This window comes from Nicotiana tabacum, chromosome 1 (assembly GCF_000715075.1).
Source record: "Nicotiana tabacum cultivar K326 chromosome 1, ASM71507v2, whole genome shotgun sequence".
NCBI classification, from domain to species: Eukaryota; Viridiplantae; Streptophyta; class Magnoliopsida; order Solanales; family Solanaceae; genus Nicotiana; species Nicotiana tabacum.
The window spans coordinates 201860480-201882408 of NC_134080.1; the positions used below are offsets into that span (position 1 = coordinate 201860480).

General features: G+C 39.1%; 1 protein-coding gene across 1 annotated transcript; it reads right to left on the reverse strand.

The window, feature by feature from the left end:
• Window positions 1-4467: 4467 nt before the first annotated feature.
• On the reverse strand, window positions 4468-15257 carry LOC107792880 (uncharacterized). Its single transcript, XM_016615129.2, has 7 exons — window positions 14074-15257; window positions 13765-13880; window positions 12402-13220; window positions 6038-6440; window positions 5804-5957; window positions 5206-5299; window positions 4468-5091 (listed from the first exon to the last, which is right to left on the reverse strand). The coding sequence occupies exons 1-7, from the start codon at window positions 14902-14904 to the stop codon at window positions 4974-4976; spliced, it is 2535 nt and encodes an 844-aa protein (XP_016470615.2). The 5' UTR covers window positions 14905-15257; the 3' UTR covers window positions 4468-4973.
• Between the last annotated feature and the right edge of the window lie 6672 nt (window positions 15258-21929).

The window sequence follows — 21929 nt, forward strand, 5'->3', positions numbered from 1 at the left end:
CACATGTGACATGCACATTGACATGTAGATATAGAGATGTAATATTCCTTATATCAGTCATACTTGGCATATTTTATCTGTATTGAGCTTAACTATTAAATGTGGAAGCATGTCTACATTCATGTACTGTGTACCAATAGATTATGAGTTACTTTAAGATATTATTGTCATATATCTAGTCATTTCCGTATTGTTAAAATTCTATATTTTAACAGTATTGGTTGAGCTCGTCGCTACTTTCGGCCAAAGTTTAGTCTTGTTACTTATTGAGTACATTGGTCGGTTGTACTCATACTATACTCTGCATTTCGTATGTAGATCCAGGTATTTTCGAGCATGGTGGTTGTTAATTTTAGAGCTTTATCATTTCGAAGACTGTCGAGGTAGCTGCTTTGGCATCCGCAGACCTTGACTCTCCTCCTTTTTCTTTTTAATTTATTTATGTTACTCTACCTTCCTAAATAGTATTTTAGTATACAGACTATATTATTGTATAGATGCTCATGTACTCAGTGATATCATGATTTTGGGGGATATTGTATTGAGTCGCGGTATTTTCTTATCATTATTTATGAGATTTTTTTATGTGTGATTTATTGTGATTGTCGGCTTGCTTAGTATTTCGATAGGCACTATCACGACATGTGAGATTTGGGTCGTGACAATAACCTTTTATTAAATCGCAGCCGAGGGCCGGTAGGTGTTGTTCGAGCTTGACCGAACATAACCTTTCGTTAAATTACGGTGGAGGGCCAGTAGGTGTTTGTTCGAGCTTGGACGAACCTAACCTTTAGTTAAATCGCGATCGAGGGCCTGGTCCATGATGTGAAATGTCGTCCCCAGAGTTACGCCGCCGGCCAAAATGAGGAGTGTAATTCCCAAGACGTCAGTTCAACTACATTATTAAAGCCGGTTAGCGTGATGCAGTGCAACAATATCTTGTCCTTGAGTCTCATTTGGGTGAGGACTCAAGGATGGATAATGCACGCACCACTTCCATCGTCCACCACGATGTGTTTTACATCGGTATCTAAAATGCATAAAGTAATAATGAGGGCATCATTATGAGGAAAAGTCAAATCGTTGGAATCTGACTAATCGAATATGGTACTCTCTTCGAGTCTGTCGTGCCATTTGCATGTGATATACCACTTGAGCTTGTGAGTGGTGGTAAATTTTACGCCTTTGATAGAGCATCATCGCCACTGCTGATGATCACGTTGATAGTATGAGCTGGTGATGGTGGCTTCATCGGGCCTTGGTGTTCACGTTCTCTGGCAAAATTGGTTCTCCCTTTGTCGTTTAACAGCTCTTTGAGGTGTGCCTGCCGCAGCATGTTTACAACTTCTTGTTTGAGGGCGATGCAATCTTCAGTTTTGTGCCCATGTTCCTAGTGGAACTCACAGAGGGCGTCGGATTTTCTGGTGTTCGGGTCTGATCTCATCTTCGCAGCCACTTCACCTTTGTTTAGAGTTTCTCAAGATCGTAGACTATTTCTATAGGTGACACACAAAAATTATGAGTAGATAATAAAGGGGGCATACCTCTTTCGTTCCAGTGAGTCCCAGTCCTTGGCCGGGATGGACCTTCTTCATGGAGGGGGGAGGCATGGTGGCCACCTTGACGTATAGTTGGTGTCGTTCCCTATTGGGTCGTGGAACCGGGTAATCCAACCTGGTGTTGTCTTTTCATTCTTTTCTGGATTCAGTTTGTACCGAAGTTAGCCGATAAGTCGGTCCGTGGAGGTCTTCTTCGTCTGCTCAGACCTTGGCACAATAAGCATTATGGATTTTGTTCCAAGTGGTTGGAGGATATTTTATCAATCTGCTCAATAGTTTTCTAGTCGCTCTTGAACCATCTCTGCTCAACTCGTTCTGGAAAGCTGCGACCGCTATCCCTTCGGATACGTTCGGCAGAGTCATCCTTGCTCTATTGAACCAGGCGAGGAAGTCCCTTAGCCTCTCTCCCAAGGACTGCTTGATAGAGAATATGTTGTTTAATCTTGCTTCATCCTTCTTGGCTCTGGCATGGGCTGTTACAAACTTATCGGTCATTTCCTCGAAATTTTCTATAGAGCGAGCTGGTAGGTGTGAGTACCATGTTAATTTTCCTCCCGTAAGGGTTTCACCAAACGTCTTCAGCAAAATGGAGGATACTTGTTCCTTGGCGAGGTCGTTGCCTTTCATGACGATGACGTAATTAGTCACATGATCCTCATACATCTTGAGGTAGGGCGGCATTTTAAAGGTTTTTGGTATGGCGTGCGGGGCTGCATCATCACTATACGGCTGCTCTATGAACCTACCGGCGTCCCTTTTTGGCAACAGCTTAGGAGCATCTGGTATCTTGTCGACTCGTTTATGGATTCTTTCATGCTCCATTTCCTCCATTCTCTTTAGAACGACAATGAGGGTGCTTTCACCTGAACTGTTAGTAATATTGTGAGTTATACCTGTCGCCGGAGGGTTTGGTCGGTTGCACTACTCGTTTATTTGTTGTATTATGCAAGATCTTGTTGTTTCTGCAGTCATGCCTGGAGCAGATTTGTTGAGGATGCTCACTAGCGTGTCAGTCAGCCATGCTTCAAGGAATTTTTGCACAGCTGGGGCGTCCCTTCTTCTGCGGATGTGGAGGCCCCTTTTCTGCTGGGTTTCGTTATGCTGTAATGTGGGGGAGGCAACCTCTCGCGCCTAGGGGACGCGTTAGTTGTCACGTCCTCGCCTACTATTTCGCAGCTTTCGTTGATAACATTCATGAGGTTGTTAGGGAAATCACTTGTTATTTCTTTCCTTTCTCTTTGGTTACATGCCATGTAGAGTTTTGTACGTACAAAGAAAGGAGATCTCGGGTTTTTTTTTATGTTGGTGACTTGCGTGCAATAAATACTTCGTAGGAATAGTTTACTTTAATGGCAGCGGCAGCACACAACAATATTTAAGAAGTCAAAGGAAATAATGTAGCATTAATATTGATGAACAGCAATAAATGACATTCAAGTAAATATAATAAATGAGTCACCCAAGAAAGAATGGAACCAGTGAATGTTCTTTCTGACAATGATGAATGGGGGATAATCCTTTGAATATCTGAGTTATTCTCGGATCCAGTGGAAACGTGTCGTCAAGAATCTTAGTGAAAAGGTCACGTTTGTATGTTTGCAATAAGATCCAATTCTCTAACTAGAGTCAAAGTGTATTTTACAAATCAATATCACATGTCCCATATCATTGTGTCTCTTTCTATTTATAGGGAATATGTTCTTAAAAACCCTAACAGTACAAGTGCAGGGAATATCCATTAGAATATTCTCTTTTATGCCTTATTTTGAAACTAGTCGTTATAATTCTGTCTAGGGTACTCAACCTTGGCCTTGATCCTTGATGACTCTTCCGCCTCAACCCTTGCTGACTCTTCAACCACGACCTTGTTGTTAATTAGATTACTTCAACACGTGGCATTCCAGGAAAGTTTTACTAATACCATATCAACTAAAGGTGGATTTTGACCCATACATGACTGCTAAAAGCTTGGCCGTTATTTTCCTGAAACTTTTAACAAGGATTTCATAAGTCCTCGTGAAATACAACTGCGAAATACCAACTTCATTAAACCATTACAGTCCGTACTTAGAATACATTCTATACTGCTCTTTAGATACGTAGTAAAAAGTCATTTAAGTGACTATTTCCTATTTAATTTGTGTAATTGTCAATTCAAGTGAATTTTCTAGATACCATGTTTACTCATTGTTCTTAAAATAGCAGTGGCAAATGCATATCTGAATAATAAATCATCACTCGGGTGATACCAGTATTGTCTTCAAATAGGGGATATCATATCAGAATTCTGCCCGGGGGGGGGGGGGGAGGCAATGTCTGAAGTCAGGGCTCGTGCTACTGAATCATCATCGTTCAGCCATAGTGGCAAAGCTATCTCAGAAATTTATTGGATCGTCTAGTTATAGAATTCCTGGCTCCGCGACTGTCTGAAAGGTGAGTTGTTGGAAAAGTAAAAGATATGCATTCACATAAAGAATCTGACTAGAGGAAAACAAAGGGTAATCCATTTGAGTTGTAGCTTTTTTTTGCCTTGTCCTGATTCTTGATTACTAAGATTTTCTTTACAAGTTTAGCTGTACAAACCAGTCCCAAAAATTAAGCAATCAAGATCTCTAATCTAACTTTGGATTTCCACAGGTTGACGAGTGCTTTGGAGAACATCCGCAGCACCATACGTAGTTACAATGTGCTAGTCTTGTTGGAGATTGTTTGCGCTGCAAGTGGCTTTAAGCATTGCAAATACATATACAATCACACCTCTCTATAACAACACTTCACTATAGAAGCAAGCATTTCCAGAACCAATTTTCATGTTATGTTATAATATATGCTCTATATAACAGCACTTCGCTATAACATCCAAAAATATTTGTAACAAACGAGGCTGTTATAGAGAGGTTTAACTGTATAAAGAAACATGAAAGACACATCTCTATTATCACATAAGGAACTTCATTTCCTTTTTCCTGTCCTATACAAAGGATGATTAATGGAACCGGTGTAGACTGACTCATCAATCAATCTAAATCTGGTTATAGTAAATTAGCCAGAAAAGAGCCCTACCTAAGAAGAAAAAATAAAAGAAAGTAAAATAAAATCACCCTTTTTCTCATCCTTCCACAAAAAAAGTGTCGAGCAGCCTAGAACACTCCGTCTTGAGCTTGCTCATATTGCCCGTCCCGCATCTGGACAAATGAAAGGGTGCAGTAGGTTGACAATCATCATAAACTAGTCAATATATGATTGTTCCTCAACATAATACATTGGACGTGCTCATCTAGTCACGTGTTACATAATGTATGTGTTGGGCTGGGATGACCTTGAATGGAGCGACATGAATAGTGGTGATTCATGTAGCTGACTCCAACTTACTTAGGATTGAGGCAGGTTAATGTTGTTGTCTTCACTCGTAAGTCATGAATGAGCATATGCACGCACAACATCCATTATTGGATCTCGGCATATTGGACATTTTCCTGTACCCCTAAGCAAATCATGAGCACACTTGAAACAGGTGCACATATGCCCACATCTGAAAACCATGAACAAAATTATGGACATGATTAGTTCTATATATTTATTTCTATTATACTTAGCTTGTCGCTCCCTACTTAGCGCAGTTAAACTGATATCCACATACAAGTACCTGTAAAGAAGAGAATCAATAGGCTCCTCACAGCAAAGACAACAATTTCCTCTATTTGAACCCTTATTATCTGAATTCCTCCTGCTCTTTTGACCTGCATTACAAAAATGTAAGTCAATCAAAGCACAAATGGAAAATAGAAAAGGTAGGAAAAAGGTCACATGTATCAAGTTGAGATGTAAAGCCAAATCTTGTGGTGATTTTGTTAACTAATACACAGGCAGGGCAACGCGGTGCACAAGGCATCCGGCGTTCACGCTGTCCGGGAAGGGCCGTACCCCTAGGGGTGTAATATAGACGGCCTACCCTAATGCAAGCATTACTGGCTGCTTCCACGGCTCGAACCCCGTGACCTATAGGTCACACAAAGACAACTTTATCATTGCTTCAAGGCTCCCCTTATGTCAACTAATACACAAAGAATCAGAAATCCATGATTTGATGCAACATATAGTTCAGGAGGTTAAGCTTCAGGGATTTTGGTAGTTTTCCCATTCAAGCTTTTCTTGTAGTTTGTTATAAAGGGTTTACTAATTCAAAATACAAATTTCAGGAATTTTGGTATATTTCATATTCAGATATTTGTGTTCCAGCTCACCTAACTGGCTAATTGCAGCAGCAACATCCTGCTTAATCGAACGTTGTAATTTCATTTGCATGTTCATGCAACTCTTCATAGATCTCCGTATTTCAAATATCTCTTGATGGAGTTTCTCCATATGTCCTCTCAATTCATATATGAGTTCCATTTCCTGTTAATGCACATGTCATTAGTTCTATTCCCAATTTACAAATTATATCAGGCACGTCAGCCCAAGGATAGACAACTCACAGTTGAAGAATTTCTTGAAGAAGAAGAGCACGGTTTAATGTGTTGCGAGCAAATACTAGATGATTGAGATTGTAGTGAAGGAGATGGGAAGTGATAAGAGTCATCAGTTACTTCCTGGACTTGATTTAGGCTCCATGATGATGTGTTGTCATCAATTAATACTTCATCTTCATCGTCATAACCCGAGTCTTGTTCTTCTTCTACCTCAACATCCTCTTCTCTTGCATTATGTCGTAATACCATGTCGTCTTCCTCTTTCTCTTCTTCATCTACTTGTGTTGGTACTTCTTCTTCCTCAACATGGCTGATTCTCATGGCATTTGGTAGTTGTTGTGAGCGAGACGCCATTATTCGATCAATTTTCTCCCTCAAATCACTGGTAAGAAAATTTGAAACACTTTTTCTGCACAAATAAGAAAATCAAAGTCAAAGTGCAAGTCATGGACTATGCTTCAATTTCAAAAGTTGAGTGATGAATATCATAGGAGCGGTGTTTCAAAGGCGAAAAGCTCTAAAAACCGCTCCATGTCTATTGGGGCTTTAAGCGAAAAGAAAAATTTAGGCGTGAGCTTTAGTAAGAAAAAGCGCAACGAAGGGTTAAAAAACATATGTAATTCAAGAAAAGAGTAACAATTTCATTCATAATGTTTTTCTTAACAACTAATGCACGTATTTTCGATGTTGCTTAGACTCTCCGTAAATGTCGCCTGGTGCGTGTCGGATCCTCCAAAAGTAGTGTATTTTTGGAGGATCCGACACGGGTGCGGCAACATTTTGGAGAGTCTCCGCAACAAAGATTATTTTCTTTCTGATGTAGAAGATCAGACTAAGCTGCAACTACAGAGCATACTCAGACAGAACCTTGACTCAGTTACCAAGATAAATCTTTTCTGATGTGGAAGATCAGACTATGCTGCAACCACAGAGCATACTTAGACAGTACCTTGGCTCTGATACCAATTGTTGCGGAAGCCAAATGTATAGAGTGTGAATAAGTCACAACTACTATACCAAAATTTATGACAGCCACCAAATAATAAATAAGACAACAAAGCAACAATAAAGGGAACACCAGAATTTACGAGGTTCGGCTAATTTTGCCTACTCCTCAGACACAACCAATATTTTATTCCACTCCAAAAATACAAGTGAAATAATACTAAAGAGAGAAGATACAAATGCCTTAAACAGATGAGAAGGCAAATGAGAGGTGTGTTTAAATCATAAACATTAAGCCTTCTTTTATAGGGGAAAAGTTTCCCACCAACTCCATAACCCACCGATGTGGGATGGAAATTTGACATAATTCAACAAATCTCCACCTTGGCAAAATTCCACATCTTCAATTTTCTCTCGGTAACAAATTTTGGATTGTGCTTCATCTTTAATCTTCAGTTTTCAACAATGTTGATCAAATCCAAACAATGTTGAAACTTGACCGCAGTCACCACCTTTGTCAGCATATCAGCAGGATTCTCTGTAGTATGAATTTTCTTCACTGTGACTCCACCTTCTTCTATGATTTCTCGTACAAAATGATACCGAACATCAATGTGCTTCGTCCTTGCATGATAAACTTGGTTCTTCGCTAATTGAATAGCACTTTGACTATCACAAAAAATTGTGATACCTTTTTGTTCAACACCAAGCTCCTTTAGCAATCCTTGAAGCCAAATTGCCTCTTTCACAGCCTCTGTAATAGCCATGTACTCTGCCTTTGTTGTAGACAAAGCAACTGTTGACTGCAAAGTAGACTTCCAACTAACTGGTGCCTTTGCAAAAGTAAACACATAACCAGTAGTTGATCTTCGTTTGTCCAGATCACCCGCAAAATCTGAGTCACAATATCCAACTACAGACTGATTGTCTTCCTACTCAAAAACTAACCCGACATCTACAGTATTATGAATATACTGTAGAATCCACTTCACAGCTTGCCAATGCTCCTTCCCTGGATTGTGCATATATCTGCTAATAACTCCAACAGCTTTTGAAATGTCAGGCCTTGTGCAAATCATTGCATACATCAAGCTACCAACAGCATTTGCGTATGGTACCTTTGACATATACTTTCGTTCAACTTCATCCATTGGCGACATAGTAGTACTTAGCTTAAAATGGGAAGCAAGTGGAGTACTAACTGGCTTAGTCTTGTCATCTATGCCAAAACGTTGAAGTACTCTCTTCAAATATTCCTTTTGAGATAAACAGAGTTTCTTTGAACGTCTATCTCTAATTATCTCCATGCCAAGAATTTTCTTTGCCTCACCCAAATCCTTCATCTCGAACTCCTTCTTCAGTTGAATCTTCAACTTATCAATTTCTTCCAAATTTTTGGAAGCTATCAACATATCATCAACATATAGGAGAAGATATACAAAGGAACCATCTTTAAGTTTGTGCAAATACACACAATGATCGTATTTGCTTCTCTTGTACCCTTGCCGCAACATAAACTCGTCAAATCGCTTGTACCATTGTCTAGAAGATTGTTTCAATCCGTACAACGATTTTTCAAGTTTTCACACCATATTTTCTTTTCCAGCAACTTTGAATCCTTCTGGCTGAGTCATGTAGATTTCCTTCCTCCAAGTTTCCATGTAAAAACGCAGTTTTTACATCCATCTGAACTAGTTCCAAATCCAATTGTGCTACTAAAGCCAACATAATTCTAATGGAGGAATGTTTTACAACTGGAGAAAACACTTCATTGTAATCAATTCCCTCCTTTTGAGCATATCCTTTGGCCACCAATCTTGCTTTGTAGCGAACATCTACTTGGTTAGGAAATCCTTCCTTCTTTGCAAATACTCATTTGCACCCAATTGCTTTCTTTCCCTTCGGGAGATTGGCCAATCTCCATGTATGATTCTAATGAAGGGACTGTATTTCATCATTCATGGCAATCCTCCACTTATCTTCTTCTGAACTTTGGACAACGTCTTTATAAGTAGTAGGAACATCATCAGCTACAATTGAGGTTGCACAAGCAACCGTCTCTATGAGACGAACAGGTTTCGTTATTGTTCTTTTTGGCCTGCTGGTTGTTATTGATTCAAGTTGTTGTTGAGGTTCCTGAGTTGGAATCTCCTCTACTGGCTCTCCTTCTAGAGGATAATCTTCATTTGTTTCCTCCTCTGCTTCTTGTGTAGGAAAAATAAATTTTCCCTCAAACTCCACCTGCTTAGAAGCACCTTTATTTTGTTTGGTATCTTCTGTTACCTTATTTACCATAGCAGATTCAGCAAAGGTAACATCCCTGCTGAATATTACTTTCTTTGTCATAGGACACCATAAGCGATATCCTTTGACTCCAGAAGTAATTCCCATAAAAATAGCCTTCTTTGCCCTTGGATCCAATTTTGACTCCGTCACATGATAATATGCAGTTGAGTCAAACACGTGCAAAGTGTTATAATCTACAGCAGGTTTTCCATACCATTTTTCAAATGGTGTCTTGCCATTAATAGTAGCAGATGGTAAGCGATTAATGAGGTGGCATGCATATGTAATTGCCTCAGCCCAAAATTCTTTGCCCAAGCCAGCATTGGACAACATACACCGTACCTTCTCCAGCAAGGTCCGGTTCATACGTTCTGCCACTCTATTTTGTTGTGGTGTATGTCTAACAGTGAAGTGTCGGACGATGCCATCATTTTCACATACCTTATTGAAATGATCATTTTTGTATTCACCTCCATTGTCTGTGCGAATACACTTGATCCTCCTGCCTGTCTGATTCTCCACCATCGTCTTCCATTTGAGAAAAATTCCCAACACTTCATCTTTGCTCTTCATTGTATACACCCATACTCTTCGGGAAAAATCATCAACAAAGGTTACAAAATAGTGCTTCCCACCCAATGAAGGTGTTTTGGAAGGACCCCAAACATCAGAGTGTACATAATCCAAAATGCCTTTAGTATTATGGATCGCTGTACCAAATTTAACCCTTGTCTGTTTCCCTTTGACACAATGCTCACAAAACTCCAAGTTGCAAGCCTTTACTCCTTTTAACAATCCTTGATCTGATAGAGTTTTCAAGGATTTTCCTTCAGCATGTCCCAAGCGCATGTGCCATAGCTTGGTTGCTTCTGCCTCTTTGTCGTCACTGGATGTCACTGTCGCTGTCCCAATAACTGTACTGCCACGATAGCGGTACATATTATTATTCTTCCGATTAGCCTTCATTACCACTAGTGCACCGGAGCATACTCTCATCACTCCATTTTCTGCAATGATTTTGAACCCTTTTGATTCCGGGGCTCCCACAGAGATGAGATTCTTCTTCAAATCCGGTACATATCGAACATCTATCAATGTTCTGATCATTCCATCATGGTTCCTTAATCGTATTGAACCAATGCCATATGAGGTAAGAGGGCTGTTATCCGCTGTGTGGATGACTCCATATTCTCCTTCTTGAAATTCCACAAACCAGTCCCTGTTGGGACACATATGATGGCTACAAGCCGAGTCCATCAACCATATGTCTGATGATGTTAATGACTCTGTTGTAACTAATGAGAAGTCTGAATCATCACAATCAGCTACATTTGAATCCATAATGGCCTTTCCATTATTATATTTGGCCTTATTCTTCAACTTCGGACAGTCTTTCTTCCAGTGCCCTTTTTCTCGACAAAAGGCACATTCATCTTTGCTGGGTCTGGATCTTGACTTGGATCTTCCCTTCTTTGTCCTCGTTTGATTTTGAGGACGACCCCTCACAAATAGTGATTCTCCTTCTCCGCCCTTCTGTTTTTCTCGCTTTCTTTGTTCATAGCTGTACAAAGCCGAACAAACTTCTCTGAGAGAAACTTCGTCATTTCCATGGAGTAGAGTAGTTTCAAGGTGCTCGTACTCATCAGGAAGTGACGCCAACAACATCAAGGCCAAGTCACCATCATCATAAGTTGTATCCATATTTTGCAAATCTGTAACCAACTTATTGAAACTGGTGATATGTTCATTCATCGTGGTACCAGGAACATAGGTGAAGTGAAACAATCTCTTCTTCATGTACAATTTATTTTGACTGTTTTTCTTCAAAAATTTATCCTCCAGTGCTTTCCATAATCTACTTGCAGAAGTTTCCTTTGTGTATGGATATTTCTGCTCTCTATCAAGGTAGGATCGAATGGTACCGCAAGCAACACGGTTGAGAATCTTCCAATCTTCTTCTCCAATAACATCTGGTTTCTTTCTTCAATGGCCAGATCTAGCCCTTGTTGAAAAAGGACATCTAGAACATCGCCTTGCCACATCCCAAAATGCCCGGACACGTCAAAAATTTCTACCGCAAATTTCGCATTTGACACAATTCTTGTCATAAGCGAAAATGTCAATGATGACGTATTGTTGACACTTGATGTAGATTCTTCTTGTTTATTGTCTCCCATATTTGACACAAATATTATTTAATAGCTGACGACACAAATCAAGATTATTTCCTTTCTGATGTAGAAGATCAGACTAAGCTGCAACTACAGAGCATACTCAGACAGAACCTTGACACAGTTACCAAGATAAATCTTTTTTGATGTGGAAGATCAGACTATGCTGCAACCACAGAGCATACTTAGACAGTACCTTGGCTCTGATACCAATTGTTGCGGAAGCCAAATGTATAGAGTGTGAATAAGTCACAACTACTATACCAAAATTTATGACAGCCACCAAATAATAAATAAGACAACAAAGCAACAATAAAGGGAACACCAGAATTTACGAGGTTCGGCTAATTTTGCCTACTCCTCGGACACAACCAATATTTTATTTCACTCCAAAAATACAAGTGAAATAATACTAAAGAGAGAAGATACAAATGCCTTAAACAGATGAGAAGGCAAATGAGAGGTGTGTTTAAATCATAAACATTAAGCCTTCTTTTACAGGGGAAAAGTTTCCCACAACTCCATAACCCACCGATGTGGGATGGAAATTTGACATAATTCAACATAGGTAAGGAGATAGATGCATAAGGCAAGCAGGACTGTTTATTAAAATATAGGAGCAGAATATTTCGAACTTTTAGAAACATATGTAGTTGATTCACATCTCAAATCAAATAAGTCTTTTAAAGTCGCCGTGTTGAGTAGGAAAAAACAGATAAAGTTGGCGTTCAAGTCCTGTTCTCAGTGTTTCTAATTGAAAATATAGATGCTTTAAGAAGTTTACTTTGCCATTGCCTTCATTTTCTGATTCTTTCATCTTTAAAACTGCCTCAAGCCTTTAACATTCTCTGCGATGTTCATGGGCCAGGCAAAGTATATTTTTCAAACATGGATGATTACCAAGTAAAACTAAATGATGAAAAATTTATAGGGTTAGTAACAAATTAAAGTGAAGGAGTTGCTAATACCTTTGAAGAAGTTGTTGTATATCATGGTTGTCTAAGAATCGATCAAGCATCTCTTGGTATCTTTCGTGCCTGAGGCCTTCCCATTCTTTACGTGGACGAGAGACATTGCTTATCCAGTCTTCATTACCTTCTACTTGTTGCTGGTAAGCAGACTGTATTTCATCCCATCCACTAGCTGTGTGGGAATAATCACTTACCCAACCACTATCACATTCAACTAGGTGTTGGCTCGCGGTTTCCTCTTCCCAATCGCTCTGAGGATTAGCGCCATCACTAGACCACTCATTACTAGTTCCTAGATTCTGCTTTATTTGCAGTTCATGGAAATTGTCTGTGCTTTGTGCTTGTGAAGTATAGCTCGGTAAGCTGATGCTAACTTCTCGACTGTTAAGGTCCATATCATGTTGATTCGATCTACAAGAAAATACTGCCATCTTTTTGGGGCTTGTTTGCTTGGATAATTCCTTGTGATGGTTCTCTTCGCGTGGTTGATTGGATGTACAAAAATTTCCAACTTTTAGGATGTTATCTACCACCTCTTTAGTTGTATCTCCTAATGTTATAGGGACACTTCTTGAGTTAGCTACACCGGGCTGCAGTCCTGAACTCTCCTTGACCAGTTCCTTAGGCGGATCCTCTTCTCTATGTTGATGTGTTGAAAATCCAGTTCCTGCTTTTGCAGAGTTGCTACGAGCCAGTTCCCTTCGATGTTTTGGTGTAGACGGGAGGCTTCCAACTTCACGAGCACTTTCTACCACTTCCCTTGAGTTGTTTCTTGAGTCAGCAAGACGATGTTGTCCTACTGTATTGAACTTTTCCCTGAAATGGATTAACATTATGGTTAGGTGCATATTGTACTAAATAGCAATATACATTAGAAATGATCAGAACTTTGTTACTAACAAAAGCATAACTTAGTTCTTTCAACTGACACAACTCATAACAAATATTAGTCATCCTGGTATTATTTCTTATTGACTGTTTGATATGATGTATTAATCCTGCGATTGTGAACTTTAGTGCTTTATTGTGGAATTACTATTCTACTCTGCGGCAGGTATAAATTATCCTGGTACTATTTTTAATCCTAGGATAACTTATCCCAGGATCAGAAACAAAGGATAAAGCGGTACTAAATTTTAAGCCCGGGATTATTTTTGCTTATCCATCATACCAAATGACCCCTTAATAGTAATGAAAAGGGAAACAAGCTTAATAAAGAAGCTGATATGCAGATCTAGGCACAAAAACTTGTTATGATTTCTTTACAACTTTGATACATTCTTTGAAAAATAAAAGACAGGTCTTTTAGCAGCCACAAATGGAAGTAAAAGAGTCAAAAACAAATTGCAGAAAGTGTCACCTGAGATGCATAATTGCAGAATGTGTCAATCTATTTGATTCAGACGCTGAGCAATTCATTGATCGGCCATCTCTGACTTCTGCACCACGTCGTATTAGTCTAACTCGAAGCAAAGCCTAGTTAAGATGTTGAGTTATAAAGATTAATCAGTACCCTCAAATAGTAAGTCCTGCAAACTTGTACAATACGATACAGTACAATACAATACAGTCAAACCTAAATAAGGAAATTGTTATTAAACAAAAACAAATACTGTATATCCAAACATTACTTCAACAAAACAATACAATACAATACAATGCAATGAACCTGAATGCGGCCTCTTTGTTGGAACTTGGAAACTGCTTTACGTTCCACAAGACTTTGAATCTCCCTATGTCTATCGCGCTCCATTTGCAAGAGCAAATCACTAAACGCCTGTCTCCCTCTGATGAAACGAGGTGAATTCACAACAGGTGAAAAATAACATCTTTGTTGTTGTTCTGAACCATCCAATGTTGTCCTAACTCGAGGCAACGATCCACCATTTACAACAACATTACCATTATAGTCGCGTGGCTGACCTTCATCGCCATTACTATATGTCAATTTCTTGATAATATCTGAAACTCTCAGCCTCTCACTTTCTGTAATATCAGAATCTTTAGTACCCTGAACAGAATTTAAATCAATGTTATCCGTTTTATCGGATTCCCAGCCACCAAATGAATCACTTTTCACAATGCAAGATTCATCACATTCATCAAATCTTTTATGTGGGGATTCTACATATAAAGAATTCTCAGAATTGTTGGCCAAATTCATGGTTTTTGACTCAGCTTCAAAAATTTTCCATTTTCTCACAAGGGAAGAAACACCACCAAGATTTGGAACATCAACACAACTTTCTTTATTCTTCTCTTTGTCCATTGAAAATACCATATTTCTAGCTTTATCCCATTTTTCAGCAGCTTTACTTCTCTTCTTTGGACTATTATTCTCATTCTTGTCACATTTTGTTTTGTGTACCCATAAATCTGCATGGTTTTGGACCAAATTCTTGAAATTTTCTTGAAAAGAATTTGAATCTCTAGCAATACATCTATTAAGGACATAACCCAATGGAGAAGAGGAGGCAATTTCTACTTGAGAAGATGCCATTTTCTTCTTCTAATCCTCTCTTCTTCACCAATCAAGAATGTCAAAAATATTATTTTTTTTTATTATTTCTAATTTAAAAAAGGTGAAAAAAACGTTGAACATACCAATGTTTCTTCAAGCAAAAGATTTTAAGACAAGAAGAGAAGAACATGTAACATGAAAATAGGTAACAAAGGTTGAAAATGGAGTAACTAAAAATAATTAACAACAAGAATAAAAATAGCACAAGTTGTTAGGAATATCAACCGTAAAAAAATTCATTAACAATAATAGGAGTAACAAATTATTTTTGCTTCTCTCTCTTACTAGTATTGATTTATTTTTTGGTCTCATCTAATGAGTCAGTCAAATGTGGAAAATTTGCCTAAAAATTTGGTACGTATTTAAGGTAAAGAGAACTGTTATTATGGGGGGAATTTGAAACGTCAAGCGTTCAATTATAGCACAAACGCATATTTCGCCTGTATTTAAACACCTTACCTTACCATATTTATTGTGGAGTGCAATGTTTGTTCCTCTTTCATCTTGTACGTCAAAATTTTTTGAAATACGATAAGTTGATAATATACTAGAGTTTTCAATATGGAAATAAAACGGGAAAGAGAGAGAGAATATTAAAAAATCAAGATTATTATATCAAGCATATAAGGCATGACAATTGACAAGTCGTGGCGTATGCAGAAATTTTCTTTCAAAGAAATGATTAAATAAATAGATTACTGTAACAACAAGCGATGTCATTTTTATATTTATACTCAATATTTTAATTTTATTTATTATTTATACATACAGATTATAAAAATAAATCGACGCAACAGTTTTACATGACACCATTTCAAGAAAGGTGCCTACGCCCCTGATGACAAGGCCACCCAAGATGTCGCCAAAAGGACAATAAAGTGAATGAATATTTGAGGCAAAGAAATCATTAGGATTCGTTTACTTAAGTTTTAACGGACAGAGTTGCACGATACATATATTTTGGTAAGAATTAGCAAGTATTTAATTTGATAGAGTATTAGTTTGAAGTGCATAAAATGGCTCGAATTACTATTGCTATGAAAAATAGGAAGAAAAAAAAATAGGGTATGAGTAGGTGGGGTTATGTGGTTGGGGATGAAAACGTGTCTGTAAGTCAAGATATGACGATGTTGAGCAAGCAAACAAGAAGTGGAAGCTTCGTAGAGAAAAGTACCTTAAAGGAAAAAACTGATAACTAGGAGGTAATTTATGTGATGCTTGATATAACAGTTTCAGAGAGTAATAATGGTAGTAACAAATGTATTGTACACCCTTTGGGGATAATCGAGTTGGTTGAGCAGGGGCTTTTCAAATTGGAGATTTGGGGTTTGGAACCTACCTGCATACTTTCTCGACCGAACCCGTCGAATGGCGCTTGCCTAATACGATTTACCCTTATGTATGGTTTGTCGGCTATTAAACAGGAGCAGTGTTTACCCTGTACATACCTAAATCGTAGTGGTTACAGGTTCTCTTTGTTACTATTTTCTTACCATATTTGATTTTTTATTCTTTGAAGGAAGGACAACATATTTACCATACCTTTTACAAAAAAGAAAATACAATTCTTTCATATTTGGCTAGTCTTTTTTCTTGGAGAAAAAAGTTTTGACTTCTATAAATTAAGGATCCTTTCTTCTCATTCAATAGCATCCATAATGTAGTCATATGGAGTTTGAGAGTCTTGTTTAGGGAGAGAATTATTCGGGACAAGTGCTAGTATGCCACTTGTGTTTGCCTCTTTGTGAAGTTGTTCTCTCGATATTTTATACTCTCTTTTATATAATAGATTGCTCATTTCTGCCGCGGACGTAGGTCAATTAACCGAACCACATTAAATGTTTGTATCTCTTTTGGAACCTTTCTCCTCTGTTATCTGATTTATTGTCATTTAAGTACTGCTTTACTAGCTTTCACATGTTACCTGATTTTTTCGATCCTAACAACCCGTTAAAAAATATGATGTATTGTACAAAATGGGAAAGTTTGAATGATTAGTAAAGCAAAGATAGACGTTGTGTTTGAGCAATTAGGAGAAATAAAAGGTCACTAATGATCACTCCACTGGAAAATGAGAGGAAATTTGGCTTCATCATTTGAATCAATTCTCCGGTAAAATAGAAAATCTTATTTTAGTTACGTCCTCATATTACTAAACACCAATTAGCAATGTAATTTTTTTTTCTTGTTTTCATTGGCATCTCTTGTATTTTGGAAGAGCAATTATGCCTCAACTTCGTTGTTATTTAATTTAATTTAACTAAGTCCATTTCATTCTAATACTAGACTAGATTTTGTTTTATGAATAATGGAAAAGAATACTATAACTAAACCCCCGTTAGTTTTTTTAAAAAGAAAGACTATTCCTCTTAATATAGGGACGTTACGAATTTATTAGGTCATAAAGAGAAATATTAAGTGTCGAGTCGAGCCTAAGTTGCAGTAGGACAATTTTTGTTAATGTTGCACAGTTGTAGCATTAAAATGCAGAACAAGTTGTGGGCTACTCTTTAAAATCAGTGTTAATACTAAGTGCTGGCCTACAATGCCTTTTAAATCCATAAAATTCGAAATGATCAAAGAAGTCACTATAACAATCTAATAATGTACAATAGGGTATGATCTAGTGGTTAATGAAGTTGATTAAAAATCATGATGTTTAAGGTTCAAAACCTATTAGAGGCAAAAATACTACGTAGATGATTTTTTCACTTATGTTCAAGCTTGTGGATAGAGTAACCGATGCTAGTAGAAGATTGCAATCGAAGGAAGGAAAAGATGTGACGACCCAAAGGGTCATCACCGGTTTTCTCCCTTTTTCCGTGCTTCCGAAGCCTTGAAAACCTCACCTTTAATTGCTTCGATTTGCGTGCGCAGTCCGGGCGCGTAACCGGAAAAGCTTATGTGTTAAATTATGTGAAATTTGATAATGGCTTTAAAATGGTTAAAGTTGACTTTGGTCAACATTTTGGGTAAACGGACCCGGACCCATGATTTGACGGTCCCGGAGGATCCGTAGAAAAATATGGGACTCGGGCGTATACCCGAAATCGAAATCCGAGGTCCCGAGCCCGAGAAATGAATTTTTAAAAGAAATTGTTTTTCTGAAATTTATTTGGAAATTTGAAATGAAAATGGATTAGAAAGCGTTGGTATCGGGCCCGTATTTTAGTTTCGGCGCCCGGTACAGGTCTTATATGTGGTTTAAGCGCTTCCTGTGAAATTTGGTTGAAATCGGACGTCATTTGACGTGTTTTGGACCTAAAACTCTAAGTTTGAAAGTTTATGAAGTTTGATGAAAAAGTGATGATTTTGAGGTTTGATTCATCGTTTATGATGTTATTTTGGCGATTTAATCGCATGGTTAAGTTCGTAGGATGTTGTTGAGTTAGTGTGTGTGTTTGATTAGGAGCCCTGAGGGCTTGGGAGTGTTTTGGAAGTGTTTCGGAGTGGTTTTGGCCTTAGAAAAGTTGCAGAAGTTTCAGTTCTGGTGTTCTGGTATCTAGTTCTATGTGATCGCATTGGTAGCATTGCGATCGCATAGAGTAATCCTTCAGGTGCCCACATTTGTTCTATGTGATCGCATAGATTCATCCGCGATCGCATAGCTTAGCCAGATCCTTCAATGCGAACGCAACCTTTAATCCGTGTTCGCGTTTCATTAAGTTCAAACCTGGAATGCACAGGCTTTTTTTCTATGCGTTCGCATTAGCCCTTCCGCGATCGCAATGACCAGCTTCCCCTTACCCTATGCAATCGCATTACCTTCTTCGCGATTGCATAGGGCATTTTTGCCCAGCGATTTTTAAATACCCAAAACTGAACAGTGACGAGGTTTAGTCCATATTTCACACGAGTTCTTCTTCTCCACAGCTCTTGAGCGAATTTTTGAGCACTTCTTCACCAAAGCTTCTTGGGTAAGTAAATTCCCACTCAATTCCTTCATTTTCCTTCATTAATTAATGAGTTTCTAAACCTAAATCATGAAATCAAAGTAGAAATTAGGGCTTTTGGGTAGAGTTAGGTTTTTGGGAATTTTGAGTGATTCAACCTCAATTCGGGATCGGACCTTAAAATAAATTATACATATTTGAACTCGTGGGGTTATGGGTAATCGGGTTTTGGTCCGAGCCTCGTGTTTGGACCATGTGGGCCCGGGGTCAAATTTTGGTATTTTTGGAAGAATGTTAGGAACTTCATATCTAAGCTATGGGATTTTGTTATCGAGTCTTTATTGATATTATTGAATTAATTATGCCTAGATATCGTTGTTCCGAAGTCGGATTATAAAAGAAAGACGGTATTTGAGGGTTGATTGCTATTCTTTGGACCGAGGTAAGTGTTTGTTCTAACTTTGGCTTGAGGGAATAGGATTAGAGTGTTGTTTGCTATTTGCTAATTGTTGAGTACGGTGTATAGGCATGGTGACGAGTATCTATACACCGGAGTCTAGCATGACCGTGAGTCTTATTTGTGTTTATTCAGATTTTGTGATACCTCTTCCTTGTTAAATTGATAAATTTCATACAATATGAAGAGTTTGAGGAAGAATTATGATTTGTACATTCTTGGAGCAATGGCTCGAGTATATCACAAAGCGTGAAAGTATATGAAATGATTGAACCCCTTTGGAGCGTTGGCTCAGGTGGTAAAGTGAGATAAGAGGTAAAAGTGAAAGAAAGAGAAAGAATTATTGAATTGCTCACTTGCCGGGATGCTTGTTGCTTTGTTGACTATCTCCCTTGCCGAGATGCTGAGATTATTGATATTGCTCCCTTGCCGGGTTTTTAACTACTTAATTGTGCTCCCTTGCCGGGAGTTAGCTGTTTATTTGTATTCCCTTACCGGGATTTCTATCATTATTTGTCTACTCCCTTGCCCCTTGTTTGTGATTGTTGCTTGGGTGAGGAAGAGTGATAAAGCACGAAAGGTGATGTCGTGCATTGTTTGCTATTGTGAGGAAAGAGTGTAAAGCACGAAGGGTGATGTCGTGCCACACGATGCACCATTCCATGTCGATTTTATTGATTATATGGTGAGTAAAGAGTGTAAAAGAACGAAGGGTGATGCCGTGCATATTTCATTTATATGATTGCTTTGGTGAGGACGAGAGCGTAAAGCACGAAGGGTGATGCCGTGTATTTGTTGCTTTCTGATTCTTTGTTGATATCCGAGTTATGTTGTTTCTTTCATTACTTGTTCTTATTTGATTTACTTCGAGGTTATAGATTTCCTTACCCTATTTGCCTTGTGATTGTTGTTTGGGTGAGGAAGAGCGTAAAGCACGAAGGGTGATGCCGTGTATTGTTTTGGTGAGGACGAGAGTAAAAGCACGAAGGGTGATGCCGTGCAAATTGTTGACTTTTGATTCTTGTTGACATTCTGGCTTTGTTACTTCTTTCTGTTATTGAGGATTTCTATTTGAAACTGTTAGCTTCCCATAGCATGCTCCCCCCTCTTAACGGTTTAGATTATGTATATTCCCTTTTATTGCATATATCTGCACAGGTTGTTTTTGGTAGGTCCTGTCTAGCCTCGTCACTGATTCGCCGGGGTAAGGTTAGGCACTTATCAGCACATGGGGTCGGTTGTGCTGATGCTACACTTTGTGCATCTTTTGCACAGATCAAGGAGCAGCTTTTGGACTTCAGCAGTCGAATTTGATCGGGAGCTGACTTCAGTCCAGAGACACCGAGGTAGCCTTGATGATGTCCGCAGGCCCGGAGTCTCTCTCTCTTTATTCAGTTTGTTATCTTTTGTACCAAAACAAACAGTTTATAACTTTCTTTCATACGATTGTATTTAGTAAATCTTAGAAGTTCGTGAGCATTATGACACCAATCTTGGGTGGAGGATTATGTTAAACTTCCGCATTTAATTTCAGTTATCTAAGTTTAAAGACTTCCGCTTTTATTTAATTGTCTCATTTTGTTTATATTGTTGCGAATGTTATCAGAAATGTTTTAATACTTGGCTGGCCTAGCTCCAATAGTAGGCGCCATCACGACTCCCGATGGTGGAAAATCCGGGCCGTGACATGTAATTATCTTGAATGATTAGGTTACTTAGGTCTCACAACTCACGGACAAGCTCGGTAGAGTCTGAGGAATCGGTACGGAGACGTCTGTATTTATCCCGCATAGGCTACTGAGTTAGGAAAACTTCACATCTGTTCTTTCTTGTCGTGCGGTTCTGTTTCCCCAATAATGATTGAATTTCTACTCTGTTCTTTCGCAGATGGCGAGGACACGCGCTTCCTCATCGACCGCGCAGCAGCCCGAGCCCCCAGCAGCAGCTCCTATTAGGGGCAGAGAGCGAGGGCGAGGCCGAGGCCGTGCCAGAGGCCGAGTCAGGGGCAGAGCTCAGCCCCGAGCAGCAGTTCCAGAGGTGGAGCCTCATGTTGATTATGATGAGGAGGTTCCAGCTCCAACAGCTCCGGTGGGCCCAGCTCAGGTCCTAGAGGGTTTCATTGCCACCCCATTTCTTCAGGACGCCCTGGTTCGATTGGTGGGCCTTCTGGAGAGAGTCACCCAAACAGGTTTGCTTCCTGTAGCACCATCCACTTCTCAGGCTGGAGGAGGGGCTCAGACTCCTGCTACACGCACTCCGGCGTAGGTAGCTCCCCAGATTCAGACTCTAGCGGTTCAGCCAGTTGGGGTAGTTCAGTCGGGTGCCATAGCTCGGACCGGCGATGGAACGGCTATGTACGCTGATGCTTTGTGGAGACTGGATAGGTTCACCAAGCTCTTCACTTCTACTTTTGCGGGTGCATCTACTGAGGATCCCCAGGATTATCTAGACAGCTGCCACGAGGTTCTCAGAAACATGGGTATTGTTGAGACCAATGGGGTTGATTTTGCTACATTTCGCTTGTCTGGATCCGCCAAGACTTGGTGGAGGGATTATTGCTTAGCGAGACCAGCCGGATCGCCATCTTTGACTTGGGAGCAGTTTACAGTGTTGTTTCTAGAGAAGTTTCTCCCCGTTACTCAGAGAGAGGCCTA

What these genes read in the sequence shown, in the direction of transcription:
- LOC107792880 (XM_016615129.2), bottom strand. Translation starts at nt 14,904, where the DNA reads ATGGCATCTTCTCAAGTAGAAATTGCCTCCTCTTCTCCATTGGGTTAT. An exon ending in CTTCAAGAAATTCTTCAACT is followed by an intron (nt 5,958 to 6,037) that starts GTGAGTTGTCTA and finishes GTGCATTAACAG; the next exon opens with GAAATGGAACTCATATATGA. An exon ending in TGCTGCAATTAGCCAGTTAG is followed by an intron (nt 5,300 to 5,803) that starts GTGAGCTGGAAC and finishes TTTGTAATGCAG; the next exon opens with GTCAAAAGAGCAGGAGGAAT.